Source organism: Carcharhinus amblyrhynchos, chromosome 17 (genome assembly GCF_965287045.1).
Source record: "Carcharhinus amblyrhynchos chromosome 17, sCarAmb.v2.hapA, whole genome shotgun sequence".
Classification (NCBI taxonomy): domain Eukaryota; kingdom Metazoa; phylum Chordata; class Chondrichthyes; order Carcharhiniformes; family Carcharhinidae; genus Carcharhinus; species Carcharhinus amblyrhynchos.
In genome coordinates, this window is record NC_137340.1 from 56211099 (window position 1) to 56239022 (window position 27924).

The following is a 27924-nucleotide window of genomic DNA, read 5'->3' on the forward strand; positions in this document are numbered from 1 at the left end:
GTAAATAAATCTGGATTTGGTGAAGGAACACTGGCTTCGTGGGAGATATTTCAGTGGTAATGAGATGAAGCACAACCCTGAAGGAACCCACTTGCAACTGTTGGCCTAAGTTGGGGTGTTGTTCGTCCATCGTCATCGATGAGGACCTCGACACCATTAGTCATTTTGAGGCTGGTTGCGGTGTGTCCGAAGATGACTGATCAGGGCCAATTCGGGCACGGAATGTCCTGGCACATATTGGACAGACTTGTGTAGATACTGTAGTTGTTGCGCTGGTGGCTCTGGACTTGTGTAGCTCGCGTTTAAGTTGTGCTTCAGCAATACACCTTGCTTCGTAAGCTTGACAGCGTTTGTGGATGAGGCAGCGCCAGGTAGGGCGGTTTTGTGCCAGCGTTTCCCAGGTGGTCGTGTCAATGTCAAGCGACTTCAGGGAGGCCTTGAGTGTGTCTTTGAAACGTTTCTTCTGCCCTCCATGTGAGCGTCTTCCAGCAGAAAGTTCCCCAAAAAGGGGAATGAGCTCGTCTGACATACGGATGACATGACCTGCCCACCGGGTCTGCGCTCTCATCAGCAGTCTGTGGACTGATGGGGTAAGTTGACTCTTAAGCATCATGTCTTTACTTAGAAGACTAGACTGATTGGACCCTGCTGTAATCGCACTGAAATATCTCCCACAAGGCTGGTGCCCCTTCACCAAATCCAGATTTGTTTACAGTAGTTAGTAATACTCAGGTACTTCCCAGTTCCAAGCCTTCCACCCCCCTCTCCTCTCTGAGTGCCGGTAACCTGGACACTACACATTACATACCTCTGGAAGGTTCCTGGATTAGGCAGCATTAACTGCCTCAATCATGGAGCTCATACTCTAACAGTATCTGGAACACATATGTTACTTTTCTTGGACAGATGGAAAACAACGAGTAATTCTCCTGGCTGCCTGTGACCCTTCAGAATTTGCTGTCATTTGGAGTTTGACTTTCCCTGAAGCACTGGGTACTAGAACTTTGCAAGAATTAACTGAATTAGTTAAAGACTAAAAAAAAATTATCATTTTCACTTGGCAATCTGAGAGCCAGGGGAATCTGTTACTGATTTCCTAACCAGGTTAAAATGCCTAGTGGAAGTGTGTGAATTTGGCTTAATCTTTAATGAGATGCTTTGAAACGGTCTGGTACGTGGGATTAATTATGTAACTATTCAAAAACCCCTACTGGCTGAAGCTGAACTGGATTTTAGACTGACATTACAGCTTGCCTCATCACTGGAGAATGCTACAAGTGGGCCTAGAGGTATCCCAGTGGAAGTGGATACTGCTGCTACTTTGACTGAGTGTGGTGACCATCACTCGAACGCAGGCGATTACAGAGCATCCCTCAGGAAGTATCCAAAAACATGGAACGCCAGGACTAGAACATAGAACATTACAGTGCAGAACAGGCCCTTCGGCCCACGATGTTGTGCCGACCGGTTAAAAAACAATGACCCACTAACCTAAACCAATCCCTTTTCGTCCATAAACCTATCCACGGATCTCTTAAACGCCCCCAAACTAGGCGCATTTACAACTGCAGCAGGCAGGGCATTCCAATCCCTCACCACCCTCTAGGTAAAGAACCTACCCCTGACATCCGTCCTATAACTACCCCCCCTTAATTTAAAGCCATGCCCCCTCGTGCTAGCTTTCTCCATCCGAGGAAAAAGGCTATCACTATCCACCCTATCTAAACCTCTAATCATCTTATATGTTTCAATAAGATCCCCTCTTAGCCGCCTTCTTTCTAGCAAAAACAACCCCAAATCCCTCAGTCTCTCCTCATAGGACCTTCCCTCCATACCAGGCAACATCCTGGTAAACCTCCTCTGCACCCTCTCCAAAGCCTCCACATCCTTCCTGTAATGTGGGGACCAGAACTGCACACAGTACTCCAAGTGCGGCCGCACCAGAGTTTTGTACAGTTGCAACATGACGCTGCGGCTCCTAAATTCAATCCCCCTACCAATAAACGCCAAGACACCGTATACCTTCCTAACAACCCTATCTACTTGATTCCCAACTTTCAGGGATCTATGTACACAAAAGACTTCTGGATGAGTATATGGGGTTTAATGAGATTGAGGGTTATAGATAGGTCTGTAGGTTGGTAGGTGATGTGGTCGGCGCAACTTGTGGGCCGAAGGGCCTGTTTGTGCTGTAGTGTTCTATGTTCTATGTTCTATACACCTAGATCCCTCTGTTCATCAACACTATTCAGAGTCCTACCGTTAGCCCTATACTCTACACATCTGTTATTCCTGCCAAAGTGAATTACCTCACACTTTTCCGCATTAAACTCCATCCTCCACCTCTCGGCCCAGCTCTGCAACTTGTCCAAGTCTCCCTGTAAACTATGACACCCTTCCTCACTATCTACCACACCTCCAACTTTGGTGTCATCAGCAAATTTACTAATCCACCCAACTATACCCTCATCCAGATCTTTTATAAAAATTACAAACAGCAGTGGCCCCAAAACAGATCCCTGAGGCACACCACTCGTAACTGAACTCCATGACGAATACTTACCATCAACCACCACCCTCTGTCTCCTATCCGCCAGCCAATTCCTGATCCAATTTCCTAAATCACCCTCAATCCCATACATCTGCATTTTCTGCGGAAGCCTGATGGTATGGAGTTTGCAAATTCTCCCCCTATCTGCATGGGTTTCCTCCCACATTCCAAAGATGTGTAGGTTGTGAATAGGCCACTGTAGATTGTCCCTCAGTGTAAGGGGGATTAGTAGAATAAATGTGGGGGGTTACAGAATAGGGCCTGGGAGGGATTGTGGTCAGTGTGTTTGATGGACCGAATGGCCTCCTGTACTGTAGGGATTCTATGATTTTGAGACTATTTATCCCTCAACCAACACTACTGAAAGAGATTATGTGGGTCATTATCATATTGCTGTTTGTGGGATCCTGTTGTGTTTCCTACAATACGGCAGTAACGACACTTTAGGAGTATTTCATTGTCTAGAAAGAGTTTTGAGACATGCTGAGGTAATGAAGGGCGCTATAGAAATGCACATATTTATTGTGGGAAAGTTCCTTGAAGGATGACTTTTTATTCAAATACCCTTGTCAATAATGTTAAGCTTTAACATTGTGCTGTTTTTCCCATCACCCTGTGAGCAGTTTGCGTGAGACCAAGTCACAGTTCCAGTTGAATCTGATGGTGCAGCTGGTGTTGAAACAGGGTCAGGTGGAAGTGATGAGCAGTGACTTCATCCCCGATTATTCCAATTCCATTCTCCTGCACAAGGGGGTTGTGGAGGACCTGAACAGCACTATCCAGGTAACTAATCACTTCTGCTGTATACACAGAGCAAGTTTAAAAAGAATCATAGGACAGAATCTTATGAGAAAACTTCTAAGTGTCCAGCTAACATGAAAAAGGAAGAGTTCCAGATCTGTTTTTTGGACAAGTTTTTACTTCCAATCTTATGCTCTTTGTGTATGAAAATGGGCTAGACACTAGAGGCAGTGAGTGGGGCTTAATTCTCCAGCCAGCCTGATCAGTAGCAGAGGGAGCTTCTTTGATTCGATTTATTGTCACATTTATTTGAATACAGTAAGTGTTTTCCTTTGCTTTAGTGCTATTCGTGACTTTCCTTGTCAGCCATAGTTGTTTCGTTTTCCCACTAACATGCTTCCTCTTCCTTGGGATGAATTTCTGTTGTGCCTTCTGAATTATCCCCAAAAACTCCTGTCACTGTTCCACAGCCTTCCCTGTTGGACTCCCTTTCCAACCAAATCTTTCCAACTAGTCCTTCCTTATGACCTTGTAGTTTCCTTTACTCAATTGTAGCACCGTCATATCCGAATCCAACGTCGCTCTCTCAAACAGCACAGGATCCACAGTAGATAGATCCTGCTATCTGCCACACCCTGTTGCCTGTAATAATTTTGGTGGGCATCCTCTGGAGAGCCAAGATGTGGAGGACCCCGGCCTGCTCTCAGAGTGCTGTTGTATGGTGGTGCCATCCTCTTCGGCCTGTGGGGCTGGAGCAGTCACAGGAAGAGGGCAGTCAGATGTGGGGCTGGACACTCCCAGAGTCTCCTGGGGGGAAGGCCCTGGGCTGTGCACCAGCTTCTCCTCCACCCTCTGGGTGCTCGAGAGCCACTGGCTTCTTCCATAGGTTAGAGAGGCAGGTGATGTGGGGTCGAGAAAGCTACCCATCCTTTGGCGTTGGTACTTGTAATTGCCCACAAATGCCTGAAGCATGGAATTCACACTCTGCACCTTGGAGTGTGTCTCCTATGCCGTGGGCTTCGTACCCTCCACAAGTGCAGGGCTGAGTTCCTGCACAAAGATCTCCACTGTGGCTGCCACCATCACAGTGACCATGTCAGCACAATCTCTCAGATGGAAGGCATTGGGACTGCGTTTACCAGGGGTGCTACACATTCCCATGCCAGGTTGGTGGCCTTGCTGGGGTGGGGGGTGGGGGTCTCGTTCTCCCTGCTGGTACAGGGTATATTGCCTCTCTTCATGGTGTCTAGCATTCTGGTGGGGGGAACCTTGGAGCAGTGTTCCTGGCAATTATTCTCATTGTTAGAGTTGGAACAAACACTGGAGAGTGAATCAGAGGTGACTAGCATGGATGTGGCATGAAACATGAACAATTTTTTTGAAATGTCTAAAAATATGTCAGGAAATCCCACTGCTGCCTCCAGTGTCCTGCCCTCCACTTTCTCTCCCAAAATGACTGGGTTAAATTTTCAAACAATTCTACCCACTGACTCTGAATGCACAAAATATTTACAATAATGAATTAACAGCGTGAATCGATGTAAGTGGTACTTTAGCATTGTGATTACAGAAACATGACTGCAAGCTGAATATCCTAGGGTATTGAACAGTTAAGGACAAGCAGAAAGGCAAAGGGCGTGGGCCAGTATTGTTAGGAAAAGATTAAATACAGTAATGAGAAAGGATATTGTCTCAGGAAATCTAGATATGGAATCGGTCTGGGTAGAACTAAGAAGCAACATGGAGTGGAAAACATTAGTGGGAGATGTCTGTGGCATCCAATCAGTAGGAGTAAGGTAAGGGATAGTATTAGACAGGGAATTAGAGATGTATGTAACAAGGAACAGTAAGAGATCTCACAATACCTGGTTAAAGTCAAATAGGTTTATTTGGAATCACAAGCTTTTGGAGCGCTGCTCCTTCATCAGATGAGTAGAGAGTTGATTTCACAAACAGGGCATATATAGACACAGACTCAATTGCAAAATAATGGTTGGAATGTGAGTCTTTTCAGGTAATCAAGTGTTTACAGGTACAGACAATGCGAGTGGAGAGAGGGATAATCACAGGTGAAAGGGTGTGAACTGTCTCCAGCCAGGACAGTTAGTGGATTTTGCAAGCCCAGGCCAAATGGTGAGGGTTACAGCACATTAGATTATGAGTAATACATTGGCAAGGATTAAGAATTGGTTAGCAGACAGGAAACAGAGTGGGAATAAATGAGTCTTTTGGACTGGCAGGGAGTGACTAATGGGGTATCACAGGGGTCAGTTCTTGGACCCAAGCTATTCACAACATATCAATCATTTGGATGAAGGAACCAAATGTATTATTTCTAAGTTTGCTAACAAAACAAAACTAGGTGCAAATGTGAGTGGTGGGGAGGATATAAAGAGACTTCAAGGCGATTTAGACAAATTGAGTGGGCAAATACATGGCAGATGCAGTATAACGTGGATATGTGTGAGGACATCCACTTTGGTAGGGAAAACAGAATGGCAGAGTATTAAATGGTAATAGACTGGGAAATGTGGTTGTACAAAGGGATCTAGGTATCGTTGTACACTTTTCAATCAAAACAAGTATTCAGGTACAGCAAGCAGTGAGGAAGACCTTCATTGCAAGAGGATTTGAGTACAGGAACGAGGATGTCTTCCCGCAGTTGTACAGGGTCTTAGGGAGACCACATAGAACCATAGAACATTACAGCACAGAAACAGGCCTTTTGGCCCTTCTTGGCTGTGCAAACCATTTTTCTGCCTAGTCCCACTGACCTGCACGTGGACCATATCCCTCCACACCCTCTCATCCATGTACCTGTCCAAGATTTTCTTAAATGTTAAAAGTGAGCCTGCATTTACCACTTCATCTGGCAGCTCATTCCACACTCCCACCACTCTCTCTGTGTGAAGAAGCCCCCCCCCAATATTCCCTTTAAATTTTTCCCCTTCACCCTTAACTTATGTCCTTTAGTCTTTGTTTTCCCCTAGCCTCAGTGAAAAAAGCCTGCTTGCATTCACTCTATCTATACCCATCATAATTTTATACAGCTCTATCAAATCTCCCCTCATCTACGCTACAGGGAATAAAGTCCTAACCTATTCAACCTTTCTCTGTAACTCAGTTTCTCAAGTCCCGGCAACATCCTTGTAAACCTTCCCTGTACTCTTTCAACCTTATTAATATCCTTCCTGTAACTAGGTGACCAAAACTGCACACAATATATGATCTTATATAACCTCACCATAACATTCCAACTCTTATACTCAATACTTTGATTTATAAAGGCCAATTTAGCAAAAGCACTCTTTACGACCCTATCTACCTGTGACGCCACTTTTAGGGAATTATGTATTTGTATTCCCAGATCCCTCTGTTCTACTGCACTCTTCAGTGTCCTACCATTTACCTTGTATGTTCTACCTTGGTTTGTCCTTCCAAAGTGCAATACCTCACACTTGTCTGTATTAAACTCCATCTGCCATTTTTCAACCCATTTTTCTATCTGGTCCAAATCCCTCTGCAAGTTTTGAAAAGTTTCCTCACTGTCCACTACACCTCCAATCTTTGTATCATCAGCAAATTTGCTGATCCAATTTACCACATTATCATCCAGATCATTGATATAGATGACAAACAACAATGGACCCAGCACTGATCCCTGTGGCACACCATTAGTCACAGGCCTCCACTCAGAGAAGCAATCCTTCAGTACCACTCTCTGGCTTCTTCCATTGAGCCAATGTCTAATCCAATTTACTACCTCTCCATGTATAGCTAGGGACTGAACCTTCCTAACTAACCTCCTGTGCGGGACCTTGTCAAAGGCCTTATTGAAGTCCACGTAGACAATATTGACTGCCTTCCCTTCATCCACTTTCCACCTCCCCTTTAATCTGTATAGGTTCCATGACCTCCCTAGTTGTTTGCCTTATTTCCGCAGACTCCATGCAAGTTTCCTTAGTAAATACGGATGCAAAAAAACCATTTAATATCTCCCCCATTTCTTTTGGTTCCATACAAAGCCGACCACTCTGACCTTCAAGAGGACCAATTTTATCCCTTACTATCCTTTTGCTCTTAATATACCTGTAGAAGCTTTTAGGATTATCCTTCACCTTGACTGCCAAAGCAACCTCATGTCTTCTTTTAGCCTTCCTGATTTCTTTCTTAAGTAGTTTCTTGCACCTTTTATACTCAAGCATCTTATTTGCTCCGTATTGCCTATACATGTCATACATCTCTCTCTTCTTTATCAGAGTTACAATATCCCTCGAGAACCAAGGTTCCTTATTTTTATTCATAGAACATAGAACACTACAGCACAAACAGTCCCTTCGGCCCACAAGTTGTGCCGATCATATTCATACCTACCAGGCCTATCTATAACTCCCAATCCCATTAAATCCCATATACTCATCCAGAAGTCTTTTAAAAGACTCCAGTGAGTTTGCCTCTACCACCACCAACAGCAGCCGATTCTACTCACTCACCACCCTCTAAGTGAAAAACTTACCCCTAACATCTCCTCTGTACCTGCTCCCCAGCACCTTAAACCTGTGTCCTCTCGTAGCGACCATTTCAGCCCTGGGAAATAGCCTCTGAGGATCCACCCTATCTATACCTCTCAACATTTTATAAACCTCTATCAGGTCGCCTCTCAATCTTCGTCTCTCCAGGGAGAAGAGACCTAGCTCCCTCAACCTATCCTCATAAGGCATGCCTCCCAATCCAGGCAACATCCTTGTAAATCTCCTCTGCGCCCTCTCAATAGCTTCCACATCCTTCTTGTAGTGAGGTGACCAGAACTGCGCACAGTACTCCAAGTGGAGTCTGACAAGGGTCTTGTAAAATTGCAGCATTACCTCCCAACTCCTAAACTCAATCCCTCGATTAATGAAGGCTAGCACACCATACGCCTTCTTGACCACATCCTCCACCTGCGAGGCCGATTTAAGAGTCCTACCCTTGATATTGTACTCCTTCATCCCATTGGACCTGCCAAAATGGACCACTACACATTTATCCACGTTGAAGTCCATCTGCCACTTCTCCGCCCAGTCTTGCATCCTATGTCTCACTGCAACTTCTGACATCCCTCCAGACCATCCACAACACCACCAACCTTTGTGTCATCGGCGAACTTACTAACCCATTCCTCCACTTCCTCATCCAAGTCATTTATGAAAATGACAAACAGCAAGGGTCCTAGAACAGATCCCTGGGGCACTCCACTGGTGACCGACCTCCATGCAGAAAAAGACCCATCCACAACCACTCTCTGCCTTCAGCAGGCAAGCCAGTTCTGGATCCACAAGGCAAAAGCCCCTTGGATCCCATGCCCTCACCTTTTCAAGAAGTCTTGCATGGGGGACCTTAACAAACGCCTTGCTGAAGTCCATGTAAACCACATCCACCGCTCTTCCTTCGTCAATGTGTTCAGTCACATTTTCAAAGAACTCAACTAGGCTCGTAAGGCACAACCTACCCTTGACAAAGCCACGCTATTTCTGATTATACTAAACTTCTCTAAATGTTCATAAATCCTGTCCCTCAGAATCCTCTCCATCAACTTACCAATCACTGAGGTCAGACTTACCGGTCGGTAATTTCCTGGGCTATCCCTGTTCCCTTTCTTGAAAATAGGAACCACATCCGCAATCCTCCAATCCACCGGAACCTCTCCTGTCTCCATTGACGACGCAAAGATCATCGCCAGGGGCTCTGCAATCTCTTCCCTCGCCTCCTACAGTAACCTGGGGTACATACCCCAGGTTACTGTTAGAATTTAAAAGAATCTTGATAGAATTTAAAAGTTCCAACACATCCTATTTCTTAACGTCCACATACTCAATCTTTTCAGTCCGCTGCAAACCTGCAGTACAACCTCCCAGATCACTTTCCACCGTTAATACCGAGGCAAAGTACTCATTAAGCACCTCTGCCATTTCTTCCGGTTCCACACAGACTTTTCCCCCTTCACCTTTTATAGGTCCAATCCCTTCACATATTTGTAGAAGGCCTTGGGATTCTCCTTAATCTTACCCGCCAAGGCCTTCTCATGACCCCTTCTGGCTCTCCTAATTTCCTTTTTAAGCTCCTTTCTACAACCCATATATTCCTGTAGATCCTTAACATCTCTTAGCTCTCTGAACCTTTTGTACGCCTTTCTTTTCTTCCTGACTAGGTTCACCACAACCTTCGTGCACCACGGTTCCCACGACCTACCAAAACCTCCCTGTCTCATCAGAATGTTATCGTGCAGAGCTCCGGTCAAACATTCCTTGAAAATCTGCCACCTTCCTTCTGTACTTTTCCCCAAGAACGCCTCCTTCCAGTTTATTCGTCCAATTATCTGCCTGATGTCTTCATATTTCCCCTTACTCCAGATAAACACCTTCCTAGCCTGCCTGATCCTATCTCTTTCCAATGCTATCATGAAGGAGATAGAATTATGATCGCCATCCCCGAGATGCTCTCCACCGAGAAATTCGACACCTGTCCAGGTTCATTAGCCAGCACCAGGGTCAAGTACAGCCTCTCCTCTCATAGGCTTATCCACGTACTGTGTCAGGAAACCCTCCTGAACACACCTAACAAACTCCTCCCCATCCAAACCCCTTACCCTTGGGATATTCCAGTTGATGTTTGGGAAATTAAAGTCTCCCATCACGACAACTCTGTTATTACTATATCTCTCTAGGATCTGTTTCCTTTTCTGCACCTCAACTTCCCTGTCATTATTGGACAGCCTATAGAAAACACCCAGCAAAGTTATTGACCCCTTGCTGTTCCTAACTTCCACCCATAGAGACTCCGTAGACAGTCCCTCCACGGCATCCACCTTCTCTACAGCCATGACACTGTCCCTGATCAACAGTGCCACTCCGCCACCTCTTTTGCCCCCCCTCCCTGTCCTTCCTGAAACATCTGAAACCTGGCACCTGAAGTACCCAGTCCTGTCCCTGAGACATCCAAGTCTCTGTAATGGCCACCACATCACATTCCCAAGCAGCAATCCATGCCCTAGGCTCATCCACTTTATTCACTACACTCCAGGCATTAAAAAGACACACCTCAGACCCTCGGTCTGGGCGCTTCCCTTCTCCATCACCCGTCTAACCTCCCTCTCATACTGTCTACAGTCCTTCTCTACTTGGGAGCTAACCTCCTTGCTCTCAGTTACCTCGATTCCCTTATTCACTTTGCCTTTAATCCTGACAGGAACATACAAACTCTACAGTCTCAAAATTTCTCCTTTGAAGGCCTCCCACTTACCAATCACATCCTTGCCAGAGAACAGCCTGTCCCAATCCACGCTTTTTAGATCATTTCTCATTTCTTCAAATTTGGCCTTTTTTCTGTTTAGAACCTCAACCTGAGGACCAGATCTATCTTTATCCATGATCAAGTTGAAACTAATGGCATTATGATCACTGGAACCAAAGTGTTCCCCTACACACACATCCATCAATTGTCCTAACTCATTTCCTAATAGGAGATCTAATATTGCATCATCTTTAGTTGGTACCTCTACATATTGATTTAGAAAATTTTCCTGAACACATTTTACAAACTCTAACTTGTCTAGACCTTTAACAATATGGGAGTCCCAATCTATATGTGGAAAATTAAAATCCCCTACTATCACAACTTTATATTTCCTGCAGTTGTCTGCTATCTGTCTGCAGATTTGCTCCTCCAATTCTCACTGACTATTGGGTGGTCTATAATACAACCCCATTAATCTGACGTAAGTAGTTTCCTGATCCAAGAAAGGATATACTTACCGGAGAGGGTTCACTAATCTGATTCCTGGGATGGTGAGATTGTCATGAGGAGGGATTGGGTCGGCTGACACTCTGGATTCTGACTTCTACCTGAAGCACCCTTAGGACTGGAACTGAGCTTGTAAATAAAAGCGAATCCAGTGAAGAGACACCGGCATCTGAGGTGTTATTTCAAAGGAGGAATGTGTAACCAGCATGACTGGCTAACAAGAATATCTCACAAGTGATGGGCTGAAAGGTCTCCTTTTGCTGTGTAATTTTCTACGTTCTAACATTTTGGTAGCCAAATTAACATTGTTAACCCAATGATCCCAAGAATGTCGTTGGCATTACCATTTATGTAGTTTTTTAAAATTCTAGGTGTATATAGAGTAGTGTGGCCCCCCTTGTCATACTGGGAGTGTGACTTAGCCTTACACCATGAATTGATTCTTGGTATGAAGTGGACAGGTAACTGAAGAAAGCAGGGATTAATTATTTTACCAATTCCCTTCTTTGCAAGATGCCAACCTAGTAGTGATGCTGTATTCCACTGTATAGAGATCTAAATCTGTACCTCGTCAACCAGAATCATAGAGATGAGTTCCAGTAGTGGGACAAATGGGCCTAATTACAGCTCACCCCACATCATTTTCTTTCACTTCAACAAGTGCTCGTGCTAACACCCAATTCCAGTTCCCTTCAAAGCCGGCTTCACCCCAAACCTGCCGTTTGATGAGAAATTCATTTGTTATTGAATTTTAAGCCAATCTGTCCAACACCAGAGGCAGTGCAGAGCCTGGCTAAGCTGACGATAACACGGGATGTGCAAGCTTAGAACAGAGGCAAAGGAGAGAGAACATTATAGAATGAGCAGATTTATATTGAATGCTATTTTAAATTAAACTATGACTGCAGCTGAGGAAAGCTAGAAGCCAGGGAAAGACGTCCAGAGGAGTAGCCATCTGTTACAGGAGTGAGACAAAAACTCTGCGCAATCAAAGGGCGTACTGAGGAGAGGGAAATTTAATTAAATGGGTCAGATCATTTATATTTTGTAATCTGGCTCTAAGTTTTGGCTGGGATTTGTGTCTGATCACCATTTATTGATTGTTATTCAGTTGTTAGGAGAAAAAAAAGTGGCCAGTATGGTGGAACGCAAAGACTTCAGGAAGAAAATTGTGCAGGTGGAGTGGGAGTGCAGGAAGATGCTGATGCAGATGGATGACTTGCGTAACAAAATCCGGGACATCCTGAAACTGAGGATCACCAAACAGGCACAGATGGTAATGGCTAACTTCACACTGGCAAATCTCACCTGACTGAGGAAACCTGACTGAGAGACAAAGTTCCAAAGGCTGAGAAATCTCTCCTGACGAGAAATTCCTTTGGACTTGGAAACCTGCCTCAGAGTCCTGGGAGTTTCCAGCCGCTAACCTCCAGGAAATGGGGAAACTCTCCAGACTGGGAGTCCCTGAGACCGGGAAAATGCTCCTAACATCTCCTGATTGGGAGCCATAAGCACTGGCGTTCATGTCTGACCTGCCAAGAAAATTCTACTTGAGCTGCCTAACCCTACTGGGGTACAGGTATACTTGGATGTAGGGTGTCTCTCAAACTATATTTCACAGGACAATAACCAATGAAAAAAATGAACCAGCTGTAACTCTGTGAAGGGAATAACAATGATGTGGAGATGCCAGCGTTGGACTCGGGTAATCATAGTAAGAAGTCTCACAACACAGGTTAAAAATAGAACATAGAACATAGAACATTACAGCGCAGAACAGGCCCTTCGGCCCACGATGTTGCGCCGACCAGTTACAAAAACAATGACCCACTAGCCTATACCAATCCCTTTTCGTCCATAAACCTATCCAGAGATCTCTTAAACGCCCCCAAACTAGACGCATTTACAACTGCAGCAGGCAGGGCATTCCAATCCCTCACCACCCGCTGGGTAAAGAACCTACCCCTGACATCCGTCCTGTAGCTACCCCCCCTTAATTTAAAGCCATGCCCCCTCGTGCTAGCTTCCTCCATCCGAGGAAAAAGGCTATCACTATCCACCCTATCTAAACCTCTAATCATCTTATATGTTTCAATAAGATCCCCTCTTAGCCGCTTTCTTTCCAACGAAAACAACCCTAAATCCCTCAGTCTCTCCTCATAGGACCTCCCCACCATACCAGGCAACATCCTAGTAAACCTCCTCTGCACCCTCTCCAACGCCTCCACATCCTTCTTGTAATGCGGGGACCAGAACTGCACACAGTACTCCAAGTGCGGCCGCACTAGAGTAGTGTACAGTTGCAACATTACACTGCGACTCCTAAATTCAATCCCCCTACCAATAAACGCCAAGACACCGTACGCCTTCTTGACAACCTTATCTACTTGATTCCCAACCTTCAGGGATCTATGTACACACACACCTAGATCCCTCTGTTCATCCACACTATTCAAAGTCCTATAGGTTTATTTGTAGCAAACGCCACTAGCTTTCGGAACTGCCTGTTCCTTCGTCAGATGGGTGGGAGTTCTGATCACAAACAGCGACTCTGAGCAGAAACTGATAGCCAAGTTCCACACATATGAGGACAGCCTCAACCAGGATCTTGGTTTCATGTCACACTATCTGTAACCCCCATAACTTGCCTGGACTTGCAAAATCTCACTAACGTTCCTGTCTGGAAACAATACACATCTTTTTGACCAGTGCTTAATGCTCTCTCCACTCACATTGTCTGTACCTTTAAGATTTGATTCGCTATAAACACTCACATTCCAATTATTGTTCATGTAAATTGAGTTTGTGTCTTTATATACTCTGTTTGTGATCAGAACTCCCACCCACCTGACGAAGGAACAGCCAGTTCTGAAAGCAAGTGGACTTTAATCTGGTGTTGAGAGACTTCTTACAAGGGATAACACAATCATCTCCTGCAGCAAATAGCAGCAATGAGGATTTTCAAGGCCAGATGTTTCCCTTCTTGCTGACTAACGCGGTCTGTTTTCTTTCCTAGTATCTAAGAGAGGCTAATTATGACACACAAATCAATGCAGACATCATGGGATTGGAGCGCTCAGTCGAAGGTCAAGAGAAGGTAATCAATACTAGATTATCTAGTGAAAGGCAGTCTCACCTGACTGCAGGTGAGGTGGGGTGCAAATTCCTAACCTTCCTAAAGCTCTCTCTCTAAGCAAAGGAGATTTAAATAGCAAGTCCAAAAAGGGACAGGTCTCCCTCAACTCTGACCAGCATTCGATCTTCATCATCATTGAACCCAGAGCTCATGCTACAACTGGGAGGCATTATCCAACAGGAGAAATGAGAGCTGACCTTGAAGTTACAGGTGCCACATTTTATCACTGGAGAACAAAGAACAAAGAAAATTACAGCATAGAAACAGGCCCTTTGGCCCTCCAATCCTGCACCAACCATGCTGCCCGACTGAACTAAAACCCCCTACCCTTCCAGGAGCTGTATCCCTCTATTCCCATCTTATTATGTATTTGTCAAGAAGACCCTTAAATGTCATTATCGTATCCGCTTCCACCACCTCCCCAGGCAACGGATTCCAGGCACCCACCACACTCTGCATAAAAAAAATTTGCCTCGTACATCTTTAAACCTTGCCCCTCGCACCTTAAACCTGTGCCCCCTAGTAAGTGACTCTTCCACCCTGGGAAAAAGCTTCTGATTATCCAGTCTGTCTATGCCCCTCATTATCTTACAGACTTCTATCAGGATTATGAGGGACAGTTTCTGATTCTCCCATCCCAGCATCAACCTAACCATTCAATGATCCGCATCCCATTTTTAAAGGCCACCCAGTGCAACACAAGCAATGCAGTTTACCCAGGTGTGTGTCCCACGCCCCAGCACTACCTGCACATCAAGCAGGCGCTCGAGGCCTGCTTGCCAGGTGCAGGCCTTCAGAGACCAGTTGTGCTTCATATTGTTCGGATTTGATTCACAAAGAGGCCTGATAATAATACGTAAATGTATTATAATCACATCCCAACATTCAATGCAGCCATTACTGACAGGGAGAGAGGGCAATTGCGTCATGCCTTTACATTGACATAAAACGCACTTTGCACTTCTTGTGATAGTTTCCGCTCCCATTGCCAAACCCACCTGTCGTGAGCAGGAGCTGAAAATCCTGGCCAGTTTGCTGATGTAACTGCAGGAGAAGTTGATAACTGACTTCTTGAATCACTTTGTGTTTAGTTTCACAGTAAAGTTATTAAAAAGAAACAGGACCTCATTAAAGATCTGGAGAAGAAGACTGCACAGCTGAAGAAGGAGCTGAAAGTGATAGATCGACAACTGAAAGAACAGCATATCTCTGTCAGCGAAAGGCAATATATCCAGGAGATGATCAGTGAGTTCAAAGCAATGTGTTGTTGATTGGTAAAACCAGTGGGGTTAACGAAACCTAATCACAATCAACCGAATATGAACCACAGGATAAGTAAACAAGCAGTTTACAAACAGCTAGTAAAGTGCACAAGGCGCCAGAGAATTTGGATATCTGAAAAAGTAACCATTTGCATGGCTGCAGAGTAAGAGGCAGGGAGTTGGCCTAATTGGATTGGAACCAGTATGAGGTACTAAATGGCTCCCTCTGTGTACAATTCTAGGACAAATTGAACAAGAGAAAGTGGCATTCATAAACACCGTGGGCAGAATCTTCCCCAAAAAATTCTAAGTGTTGTAGAAGTCTGAAAATGGGAGTGTTCTGTATCAGACTTTTGGGCAGGTTCAGCACTGCAATCTTCCAGCACTCAGCTGTCAGTTTTTCTGACAGCTGGGAGCTTTGTGCCAGTGAGGAGGAGGGGTCCACGTATGCCACGGAAGCAGCCTTCAGAGCACTTGGGCACCATTGCACAGGGCACCCTGATCTGATAGTGAACTGGGAGACCTCCTACCCCCCCACCATCATCGGCAGCATCGTCACCCCTGGATTGGCATGTACTAATCTGATTGTCCCAGGTGGAGGGAGATTCAACAATAGAAACTGCCTACATTATTTAATTTTAGCATTTTGATTATAAATTGAATGGAGGCCTTTCTAGTTATCCATTTGGCGGGGTGGGGGGAGGTGTGGTTTGCTTTGTGCTGATTTATCCTGTTCTGCCACTAAGACAGTAAAGCACAGAGGAAATAAATGGCAGAGGAAAGCAGATGCTGACTGCTCTCTGATTAGCATTCATTCTGCTGTATCAAGCAATCTAGTCTCAACCAGCAATGTAGAGTAAATGTTTCACTCTCAGTATAAGTCTATGGAAGAAGCTGATTTTTCTTTTTCCCATTAGCAACAGTCCAATCGGATCAAGACGCCCGCATTCGCTTCAGGGACTTGATACAACACAACAAGCTAATGGAACTGAGCCGAACCCAGGCTGAAGATATTGCTATCCTGAAAGCCGAGTTAGAGAGACAGCGGATGAAAACCTTCCCCATTCTGGCTGAAGCACCACAATACACCTACAATTAGCTTTTCCCTTCAGCTGTCTCTGGAATAAAACACACACCAGAAAGTTAAAGCTTTTAATTTTCCATCAGAGATTGAATAATAATCTAAACAACTCAAGTGGTTGGTTGTTGATTTAGTTTAAAATTTGTATTCATAAAAATAAAGATGTTTTGTTTTGAATGTATAACTGTGTCTGAGTCTTGGTGTGGGAGAAGTTTATCATATGAATACTGTTTGCTCTATCCTGCCAAGCACTTGTTTGTGTACTAGTCACAGTAAGTAGTCTCACAACACCAAGTTGAAGTCCAACAAGTTTATTTGGTAGCACGAGCTTTCAGAATGCTGCTCCTTCATTAGGTGAGTACCATTAGCATCAGTCCAATCGGATCAAGATGCACTCACCTAATGAAGGGGCAGTGCTTTGAAAGCTTGTGCTACCAAATAAACCTGTTGGACTTTAATCTTGTGTTGTGAGACTTCTTACTGTGCCCAACCCAGTCCAACGCCAGCAACTCCACGTCTCGTGTGCTAGTGTGAGCTTGTGTACTCGTTCTGTCTCCACAACTGAATATTTCCAGCATTTTCATTCTAGATTTTCAACATCTGCAGTTATTTTGGGTAGAATAATTCTTTTATTTTATTGCCTCCTTTGCTGCACGATACCCATCTCACCTTCCCAAAATGCTCACGTTCTTTTACTACTCATTGTTTGAGTCTGAGTCAGTCGAAGGAATAGGCTGAGAGAAAGGAACAGGCAAGGCGCCACCTTCTTCACCACACAATGGTAAACGGAAGTAGCATTATTGATGCTGAAATGTCCATAGTGCTGCACCCTTGGCCAATAGAGAAAACACAACAACACCGGATTGGAAAGTTAAGGACGTTCAACGTAACCCAGTGGAGCAAGGCCTTTACAATAAAACAATGTCTTGTACTGCAGGAGGTGATGAACTATAAGGCAATGAAAGGGTTAATGTAAGGTGGTGAACAACGTCGCAGATTCTCACCATAAGAATGATCTCATGCATCAGTAAAGTCCTCTTCAAGCCTGTTATAATGCAGGAGTTTATCCTCTACTGCCAGGCTGTCTATGAGCTGGGTCAGAGTTGGTTTGATATCAGTAGAAAGGGCCACTTGAAGTTCATATAGCAAAGACTGGCTGCTCTTCCTCCATTTCTCTATCAGAGACCCCAGTTCTGCCAAATTATTCTGTAAAAACGAGATTTGAAAACACAGTCAGCATCAAGCAAATCCTTGCCACAGCATGAGACGTACCAAATAAATATTTGAACTTATCCAAAACACAGCACACTTTTAACAATTAATTAATGTACTAAGGCAGCAGAAGGACAAGAATAATTTCCTTCAGTTGGGATCAAGCAGATCACATCAAGTTTTGTTGATATTTTCCACTCTTGTACTTTAGATTACATTGAGATCTGAAGGTACAACACCAGGATTCAATCCCTGCAATAGCATGGCTAAATTCCACCCTCAATAGTATCTATTTTAACCTTGGATGCTCACTCGTACTTTGAGATCTAAGTCAATCCTTTTAGTGTGACAGCTAAAGTGAACCATCATTGTTTGAGAAGTTTTAGTCAACTGTGATTGTTCCCAGACCTTCAAATCCATCTAAGCAAAGGAATTTAAGCATCGATAGTAACAGAAGTCAGCCATGCAGCCCCTCCAGTCTTCGCCACCATTCAATGAATAATCTTCAGCTTTAATTTTCTGATCTTAATCGTTCATTTTCCAGTGTTCAAATACCTATCGACTTCTGTCTAGACTATGCTTACTGACTAACAACCACAGCTCTCTGGGCTAGAGAACTGCAAAGATTCATAACCCACTGTTTGAAAAAAATTGTCATCTTAGTCCTAAATAGACAACCTTAATCCAAACGCCAGACTCCCTACTTCTAGAGTCTGCAGCCTGGGGAAAGAACCTGTCAGCAGTGTCATGTCAAACCCATCTTACAAATTTCAATGAGAAACTGCTCTTTTTTCTAAACTTCACTGCAGTGTTAATGTAAGCCTACTTGTGACACTAATAAATAAAACTTCAAAAAACCCTAATTTACTCAATTTGTCCTCTCAGAATAGCTCTTAAACAGGGATCAATCAAATCAAAGGGACCTGGATGTCCTTATACACCAGTAACTGAAAGCAAGTCTGTAGGTTAAGCAAACAGATAGGAAGGTAAATGGTAATGTATTGCTCTTCACAACAAGAGGGTTAGAGTACAGGAGCAAGGATATCTTACTGCAACTATGCAGCATCTTGGGAGACCACATCTACAGTACTGCATGCAGTTTTAGTCTCCTTAACTAAGAAAGGATGTATTTGTTATAGCGGGAATACAGCAAAGATTCATCAGTCTCATTACTCAGATGGCTGGCTTGTCATTTGAAGAGAGGTTCTATCCACTGGACCTGTATTCATTAGAATTTAGAAGAATGAGAGGGAACCTCATTGAAAGGTATAAAATTCTGACAGGGCTGAATGGATGGGATGCAGAAACATGGGTTCCTCTGGCTAGAGGGTCTCGAACAATGAGTCACAGTCTCAGGGTACAGGGCAGGCTATGTAGGACTGAGATGAGGAGAAACCTCTTCACTCAGAGGGTGGTGAACCTGTGGAATTTTCTACCACAGAAAGCTGTGGAAGCCAAATCACAATATATTTAAGGCGGAAATAGATTTTTAGACTCTAAAGGTATCATGGGGTTTGGGGAGAATATGGGAGTGTGGAGTCAACATGGAGGATGAGCCATGATCATGTTGAATGGCAGTGACCATAAGACATAGGAGCAGAAGTAGGCCATTCAGCCCAATAAGTCTGCCCCACCAATCAATGAGATCTGATGTGATAATCCTCAACTCCACTTTCCCGTCTTATCCCATCACCCTTGATTTCTTGACTGATCAAAAATCTGTCTATCTCTGCCTTGAACATACTTAAAGACTCAGCTTGTGCAGCTCTCCGAACAAGGGCAAACAACAATAATTTCCCCACCACTGACAAGGCTCAGTGGTCTGTAATTTCCTGGACTATCCCTGTAGCCATTCTTAAACAAAGGAACAACATTGGCTATTCTCCAGCCCTCTGGGACCTCTCCTGTGACTAAAGAGGATAGAAAGATTTCATACAAAGCCTTACCTTGACTCGCTCTGTATTCTGGGATAGATCCCATCAGGTCCCGCGGCCTTGTCTCGCTTTTCAAAACCCCCGATAACACCATTTTTATATCGAAAGGCCCTAGAATATCAACCTACCTCTCCCTAGACTCACTAGCCATTATGTGTGTTCTTTTGCTTTGTGAATACTGATGCAAAGTATTCATTAAGGACCTTACCCACTTCCTCCAATTCCCGCATAAATTCAGTCCTTTGACCTCGAGTGAACCTACGCTTTCTCTAGCTAGCCTCTTGCTCCTTATATACATATAAAACGACTTGGGATTTTCCTTAATACTGTTTGCTGAAGACATTTCATGGCTCCTCTAACCCTCCTAACTCCTTGTTAGGTTCTTTTCTGCTTTCTTTATGTTCTTTGAAGATTTCTAACCTTTTCCCTCTGAAAGATGTTAAGCTAACCGGCCTGAACTTTCCCATTTTCTACTTCCATTCTTTTCGAATAAAGGAGTAACATTTATTGTTTTTGTTATTATCCATAAGACATAGGAGCAGAATTAGGCCACTTGGCCCATCGAGTCTGCTCCGCCATTCAATCATGACTGATTTTTTTCTCATCCCCATTCTCCTGCCTTTCCCCATAATTCCTGATCCCCTTATTAATCAAACTACCTTTCTCTGTCTTAAAGACACTCAATGACCCGGCCTCCACAGCCTTCTGTGGCAAAGTGTTCCACAGATTCACCATTCTCTGGCTGAAGAAATTCCTCCTCATCTCCATTTTAAAGGATCATGCCTTTAGCCTGAAGTTGTGCCCTCAGGTTCTAGTTTTTCCTACTAGTGGAAAATCCTCTCCACATCCATTCTAGCCAGGCCTCACAGTATCCTGTAAGTTTCAATGAGATCCCCTCTCATCCTTCTCAACTCCAATGAGTACAGACCCAGAGCCTTCAGCCGTTCCTCATACGACAAGCTCTTCATTGCAGGGATCATTCTTGTGAACCTCCTCTGGACCCTTTCCAAGGCCAGCACATCCTTCCTTAGATACAGGGCCCAAAACTGTTCACAATACTCCAAACTGGGACTGACCAGAGTCTTATACAGCTTCAGAAGTACATCCCTGTCTTTTATTCTAGCCCTCTCAACATGAATGCTAACATTGCATTTGTCTTCCTAACTGCAATCTAGTCTTATTAAAACCAACACATCAACCATCTCACTAGCCACTTCTATGAAATCCATCAGGACCCAAGGACGTGTGAGAGTGCAGCTTCATCAATTTATGAAGCACTACTTCACCGGTAATTGGAATTTTCAGTTCCTCCCTCCCTATCAATTACTGCCTTGCAGCTATTTCTGAGATGTTACTTATATGCTCCACAGTAGGCTTACCGAAAGTGCAGGCCAGTGGCCGGTGCAGCATTATAAGAACATAAGAACATAAGAAATAGGAGCAGGAGTAGGCCATCCAGCCCTTCGAGCCTGCCCCGCCATTCAATAAGATCATGGCTGATCTGTCGCTGCTCAGTTCCACTTTCCCGCCCTCTCCCCATAACCCTTAATCCCCTCTTCTATCAAAAACCGCCCCCCTTTTATCTTGAGGCTGTGCCCCCTAGTCCTATTGTCTTTTTTGAGCGGGAAGAGTCTTTCCACCTCTATCCTATCCATCCCATTCATCATCTTATATGTCTCAATGAGATCTCCCCTCATTCTTCTAAACTCTAACGAGTACAAGCCTAGTTCATTCAGCCTCTCCTCATAGCTCAACCCCCTCAACAGTAGGACTAGGGAGCACAGCCTCAAGATAAAGGGGGAGCAAGGATAGACCCAGGGTACATTAGAAGTTGCTTGACATGGCTCCAACCGCTCCTGCCCCAGGAAGGCTCAGGGTGATGGTTCAACACACAAGTATGGATGTTCATTTATTTAACGCTCACTGGATGTTGGGCACTCATTCAGTTTCCATGTGTGCTGTCTATTTTTCTTCTACAACCTGTCAGTGTCTCCCTCAGAAATCAGAATCGGTGTACTCCTGTCTGTTTTAATTGATAAGTTACATCTAGAGGAAACGTAATAAATATGACTGTCTTATTGACCAATGAGTTGAGATTTTTGGTGCAATGTACAGAGTGTCAGTGTATCTATTTAATGTTACTGGTCTCACTTTTATATTGTTTCCTAAAGGCTTCCTTTCCTGTAGCCCACACAATCACTGAACCTTTCCTGCAGCTTCTCTGATCAGTCCAACCTTGCCTCTGCCTGGCTTACTTTGCCTCCAAGAATTGCTTCCCAGCCAAGCCTCCCAACTGGCCTCCAAGTTTTACCTCCACCTGACCTTGCCTCCCAGTGTTGCTCCCCAGCCTTTGCTTTATCTTTAGACCCTGGGTCTATCCTTGCTCCCCCTTTATCTTGAGGCTGTGCCCCCTAGTCCTACTGTTGAGGAGGTTGAGCTATGAGGAGATGCTGAATGAACTAGGCTTGCACTCGTTAGAGTTTAGAAGAATGAGGGGAGATCTCATTGAGACATATAAGATGATGAATGGGATGGATAGGATAGAGGTGGAGAGACTCTTCCCGCTCAGAAAGGACAGTAGGACTAGGGAGCACAGCCTCAAGATAAAGGGGGGGCGGTTTAGAACGGAGTTGAGGAGGAACTTCTTCACTCAAAGGGTGGTGAATCTCTGGAATTTTCTGCCCGTTGAAGTGGTGGAGGCTACCTCGCTAAATATTTTTAAGACGCGGGTTGATGGGTTTTTGATAAGCGAGGGGATTAAGGGTTGTGGGGCGAGGGCGGGAATGTGGAACTGAGCCACGACAGATCAGCCATGATCTTACTGAATGGCGGGGCAGGCTCGAAGGACTAGATGGCCTACTCCTGCTCCTATTTCTTATGTTCTTATGAAGTGGGCTGTGTAAGTTGCACCCTGCGCATAGTCAGGACTTCAGCTGCTGGCTGCACTGACCAACCTCTGTCACTAGGTGGTGCCTGATCAATCTATAAGATTTGTTATATTAGTGAGCATTGTAATTTTTAAAACTTGGACAATATTTTATATTGAATGAGATTTTATTCTGCAAGTTATTTTAGCCAAGAACGCACAGTGCTGCACATGTACAGTACAGTATTTAACATTTACAGTGCAGCAAGAAATGATGCAAGGAACCAAACTCTGGTTTTAACACTGAAACCGTTGGGAACCCATGATTCACATAAAAGTCATAGAACATAGAACATAGAACATAAGCGCAGAACAGGCCCTTCGGCCCACGATGTTGCGCCGACCAGTTACAAAACAATGACCCACTAACCTAAACCAATCCCTTTTCGTCCATAAACCTATCCACAGATCTCTTAAACGCCCCCAAACTAGGCGCATTTACAACTGCAGCAGGCAGGGCATTCCAATCCCTCACCACCCTCTGGGTAAAGAACCTACCCCTGACATCCGTCCTATAACTACCACCCCTTAATTTAAAGCCATGCCCCCTCGTGCTAGATTTCTCCATCAGAGGAAAAAGGCTATCACTATCCACCCTATCTAAACCTCTAATCATCTTATATGTTTCAATAAGATCCCCTCTTAGCCGCCTTCTTTCTAGCGAAAACAACCCCAAATCCCTCAGCCTCTCCTCATAGGACCTCCCCTCCATACCAGGCAACATCCTGGTAAACCTCCTCTGCACCCTCTCCAAAGCCTCCACATCCTTCCTGTAACGTGGGGACCAGAACTGCACACAGTACTCCAAGTGCGGCCGCACCAGAGTTGTGTACAGTTGCAACATAACGCTGCGACTCCTAAATTCAATCCCCCTACCAATAAACGCCAAGGCACCGTATGCCTTCTTAACAACCTTATCTACTTGATTCCCAACTTTCAGGGATCTATGTACACATACACCTAGATCCCTCTGTTCATCCACACTATTCAAAGTCCTCCCGTTAGCCCTATACTCGACACATCTGTTATTCCTACTAAAGTGAATTACCTCACACTTCTCCGCATTAAACTCCATCCGCCACCTCTCGGCCCAGCTCTGCAACCTGTCTAAGTCTTCCTGCAAACTATGACACCCTTCCTCACTATCTACCACACCTCCGACTTTGGTGTCATCAGCAAATTTACTAATCCACCCAACTATACCCTCATTCAGATCATTAATAAAAATTACAAACAGCAGTGGCCCCAAAACAGATCCCTGAGGCACACCACTCGTAACCGAACTCCATGATGAATATTTACCATCAACCACCACCCTCTGTCTCCTATCCGCTAGCCAATTCCTGATCCAATTCCCTAGATCACCCCCAATCCCATACATCTGCATTTTCTGCAGAAGCCTACCATGGTGAACCTTATCAAACGCCTTACTAAAATCCATATACACCACGTCCACTGCCTTACCCCCATCCACCTCTTTGGTCACTTTCTCAAAAAACTCAGTAAGGTTAGTAAGGCACGACCTACCCGCCACAAAACCATGCTGACTATCTCCAATCAATTCATTACTCTCCAAATAACTATAAATCCTATCCCTAATAATTTTTTCTAAAACCTTGCCCACAACAGAAGTGAGACTCACCGGTCTATAATTCCCGGGGAAGTCTCTGTTCCCCATCTTAAACAATGGGACAACATTCGCTAACCTCCAATCTTCCGGTACTATACCAGAGGCCAACGACGACCTAAAGATCAGAGCCAGAGGCTCTGCGATCACTTCTCTTGCCTCCCAGAGAATCCTGGGGTAAATCCCATCCGGACCAGGGGACTTTCTATTTTCAGACCCTCCAGAATATCCAGCACATCCTCCTTATCAACTGTAACACTGTCAATTCTACTCCCCTGCAACCCAGTGTCCTCCTCAGCTATATCCATGTCCCCCTGCGTGAACACCGAAGAGAAATATTGGTTCAATGCCTCTCCAATCTCCTCCGGTTCCACACATAACTTCCCTCTGCTGTCTATAACTGGCCCTAATCTTGCCCTAACCAACCTTCTTCATCTCGCTTAAAAGTTGCAATTTTCAAGACTATGACCTCAGCTTTACATGAGACCTCCCCATAAAAATGAGTAAAAACACCTCCAGCACTGTTGTCATTGTTCTAACATTTGGTGTAACTTCAGTACCCATTAGTGTTTGAAAGATCAGGACTGGGGAATGGAGTAATCTTAATTTCAGGCACCCAGGGGCAGCAGAATACAGCACAGCTCAATGTGAAATCAGTTCCCCACCACTGCAACATGTGCTGTAGCCAGGAGACCAACGCCAGCAGCAAGCATTCTTTCTGGTTGTATCACAGCTTGGTATGGCTCCTGCTCTGTTCAAGACTGTACGAACTACAAAAGGTCGTGAACGAAGCCCAGTCCATCACGCAAACCAGCCTCCCATCCATTGACTCTGTCTACACTTCCCGCTGCCTTGTCAAAGCGGCCAGCGTAATCAAGGACCCCATGCACCCTAGGCATTCTCTCTTCCACCTTCTTCCGATGGTGAAAAGATACAAAAATCTGTGATCACGTACCAACTGACTGAAGAACAGCTTCTTCCCTGCTGCTGTCAGACTTTTGAATAGACTTACCTTGTATTAAGTTGATCTTTCCATACACCCTAGCTATGGCTGTAACACTACATTCTGCACTCTCTCCTTTCCTTCTCTATGAACTATACTTTTCACTGTATCCCAAATACATGTGACAATAATAAATCAAATCAAAGATCATTGCCATACGTGAGTTACTGTGCTACCACGATCACTATATCTGGACTGGGACTGAGAAAGTCATGTAGTCATCTGAGATGAAGCTGCCATACACTGCCTAGAGCCTATTCACACAAACATGAGAAGGTCACTCATCCAACCGGTCAGCCTCTCAGATTCACCACAAGCTGACTGCTAGTCCCATCCACTGGTGCCTGTAGTATCTTGGAACGTGCCTCAGAACAGCCAAACACCAGGGTGCTGAAGGGGACAGCTCAGTGAGTCCGGATATTGGCGCACATTATTACAAAGAGCTTGCAGCATGAGGCACAAAGGAAACTGCAACACAGGATGGGCTTTGAGGAATGAGAGGAGTCCAGCTGGTCATGGCAAGATATATGTTGCCAATCCTTCAGAAACTGTAAAACAAGGGAGGGAGAGAGGGAAGAAATAAAGAATCTGACAGAAGACACTAGCTCTGCTCTAACGTATTATAAACTGCACCAAATCCAGGGTGACACGGACAGTGTCAGAAGATGCTTGCAGTCTCCAGGGAAGTTAATCTAATCGGGAGAAGAGCAACAATGCTAACAGCTTAATGAAGCACAAGTCTAACACTGCATTAACATGATGTGGGATGAGGGTTATGGTGGATCGTGACCTGGAATCAGTGTTAAACACTGTGAGCTGCCTACCTTTGCTCTGTACATCTGAACCATTTTCAATCGACGAAGAACCTCCTCTTTCTCTCTCACTTTACTCTGCAATTGTTCCTTCTCCTCAAGTAGCTGCTGCTGTTCAGTGGTTGGAGGCAAACAATTAGAGCTTGGAGACATTGCCAGTGCGTGGATGCTCTGTGCAGCTGTACAGTGAAATCTCTGACACTCCCCCATTGTACTCGTCTCAGGCTGTCTCTCCACCACCTTATTGCAAAGACTCTCTGTCCCTGTAGTCACATCAGCGAGAACACAGCAAGCTTCACCAGGGCTGTGGCTGTTACCAGCATCAGTGTCAGGGTTTGTACCTCTACCACCTTCACTCTGACAGTCAATCTTTAACCTCTTTGGCACTATGAATGGAGAGTTAAAGGAGCGTCGTGTTTTCCTCAGTCGTTCTCGGAGATTGGCACTCATAGGCTGCCAGAGGGAGAAAAACAAAATTAACAATATTGGGCAGCTTGGATTGCAATGTTTAATTCAAAAACCATTGCTACTGATCTGAACGAACATCTCACACTGTGCATCAGACAGTCATGGCTCCATCAGTAGCATTCTCAATTCTCTAGTCTCTAGGATTGCAGGGGGTGGGAGGTGAAGGGAAGCGGAGACATCCTTCTGATAGTGTGGCCACCAAGACTGCACACAATACTCCATCAATGGCCTAAGCAATGTTTTATAATTTCCTTCATAACATCAGTGACTACAAAAGTATTCATTGGATGTGAAGTGCTTTGGGACATATTGAGGAACTACAGAAATGTAAATAGTTCGCTTCTTCAATTCCTGCATCCCGTTAGATTGGATAGAAATAAGCTGATGTCTACAATTTGCTCATGGTGGGGCCGCACTGTCATATCTGCTTTTCTGGGTATCATTGAGGGTACAAAGAAGATAGAGAATAAAACAGAAGGATCTCATGATGCAGCATTTTACACAATCTGATGGCCACTGGGAAGATTACTGGAAAAACTTCGAGCTCAATCAACTGCAAGGTGACACAGTGAGACCTGCACTGAGTAAACGTGCTGAATGTGGTTATGTCAGACTTGCAAGCCTCAGGACCCTTCCAAGTTGTCCAATAATTTCATTCTATGCTTGACTCTCACCGTTTTTGTTGCTATGTTACTGGGAGATGGGGTCTGAACGTTTGGTCCCGATCGATCCAGCAAACAGCCATAAGGGGAACTGAAGTTCTCACTCTCCATTCTTGCACCTATTCACAATATGACAACACAGAAATAGGTCAATTAAAGCTCATCTATAACAAAAAATAGAGGCCTTTTCACATTCAGTGCTTTGTCCAAATGCTCTCTTTCTTTCTACTCACTGACTGGGGATTGTTGCTGCTGGGGACTGGGACATTGACCATTGCAGGCACCCAAATTCAGCTTAGGTGCTGCTATGTCAGGTACTGTAGCTTAGAATAAAGCTTGTCTCTGTACCGCGATACAGCCAACACCAAGGGAAATGCAACACAATACAAGAAGACATTAGAAAACTTGCACTTTTGATGACCTTTACCACAGATTAATGTGAGGTAAGGCATTTTTGGCAGGAAAAACACCTAAAACAATAAGAAGCTGAATAGTGCAAAATAGCAATGAAAAAGACAGGTGAACAAATCACTGTATGCCAGCAAAGCAATTACAAATACTTACTAAGCACTGTCATTTATTTTCAAGGAAACAGAAATTGAAAGAAGTTAAGCTAAACTTGCATTAGACATGATCAGGTCACACAATTCCAGTCAAGATACTGTAAATAGAACGCAGAAGCACTGGAGAATGTGCAAAAAGAGATTTACAGGAATTGGAACAAAATGAG

At 44.5% G+C, this 27924-nt stretch overlaps 2 protein-coding genes across 2 annotated transcripts in view; one reads left to right on the forward strand and one right to left on the reverse strand.

The window, feature by feature from the left end:
• cfap43 (cilia and flagella associated protein 43) overlaps window positions 1-16830 on the forward strand; it is a 151621-nt gene extending 134791 nt beyond the window's left edge. The window contains exons 34-38 of the mRNA XM_080205998.1: window positions 3175-3334; window positions 12183-12347; window positions 14088-14168; window positions 15299-15452; window positions 16387-16830. Of these exons, the coding sequence (XP_080062124.1) occupies window positions 3175-3334; window positions 12183-12347; window positions 14088-14168; window positions 15299-15452; window positions 16387-16568 (742 nt within the window). The 3' untranslated portion in view covers window positions 16569-16830. The remainder of the gene's footprint in view (window positions 1-3174; window positions 3335-12182; window positions 12348-14087; window positions 14169-15298; window positions 15453-16386) is intronic.
• A 315-nt stretch (window positions 16831-17145) lies between these two features.
• Window positions 17146-27309, reverse strand: sfr1 (SWI5-dependent homologous recombination repair protein 1). Its single transcript, XM_080205351.1, has 3 exons — window positions 27207-27309; window positions 26077-26517; window positions 17146-17756 (listed from the first exon to the last, which is right to left on the reverse strand). Exons 1-3 carry the CDS (start codon window positions 27303-27305, stop codon window positions 17568-17570), a joined length of 729 nt encoding a protein of 242 aa, XP_080061477.1. The 5' UTR covers window positions 27306-27309; the 3' UTR covers window positions 17146-17567.
• Window positions 27310-27924: the final 615 nt, after the last annotated feature.

Bases quoted from the DNA above. Each gene is read 5' to 3' on its own strand.
- sfr1 (XM_080205351.1), bottom strand. From the start codon at position 27,305: ATGGAGAGTGAGAACTTCAGTTCCCCTTATGGCTGTTTGCTGGATCGA. The intron at 26,518-27,206 runs GTGAGAGTCAAG...TCCCTCTGGCAG, and splicing joins GTAACATAGCAACAAAAACG to CCTATGAGTGCCAATCTCCG. The intron at 17,757-26,076 runs GTAGGCAGCTCA...TCGTTTTTACAG, and splicing joins TTCAGATGTACAGAGCAAAG to AATAATTTGGCAGAACTGGG.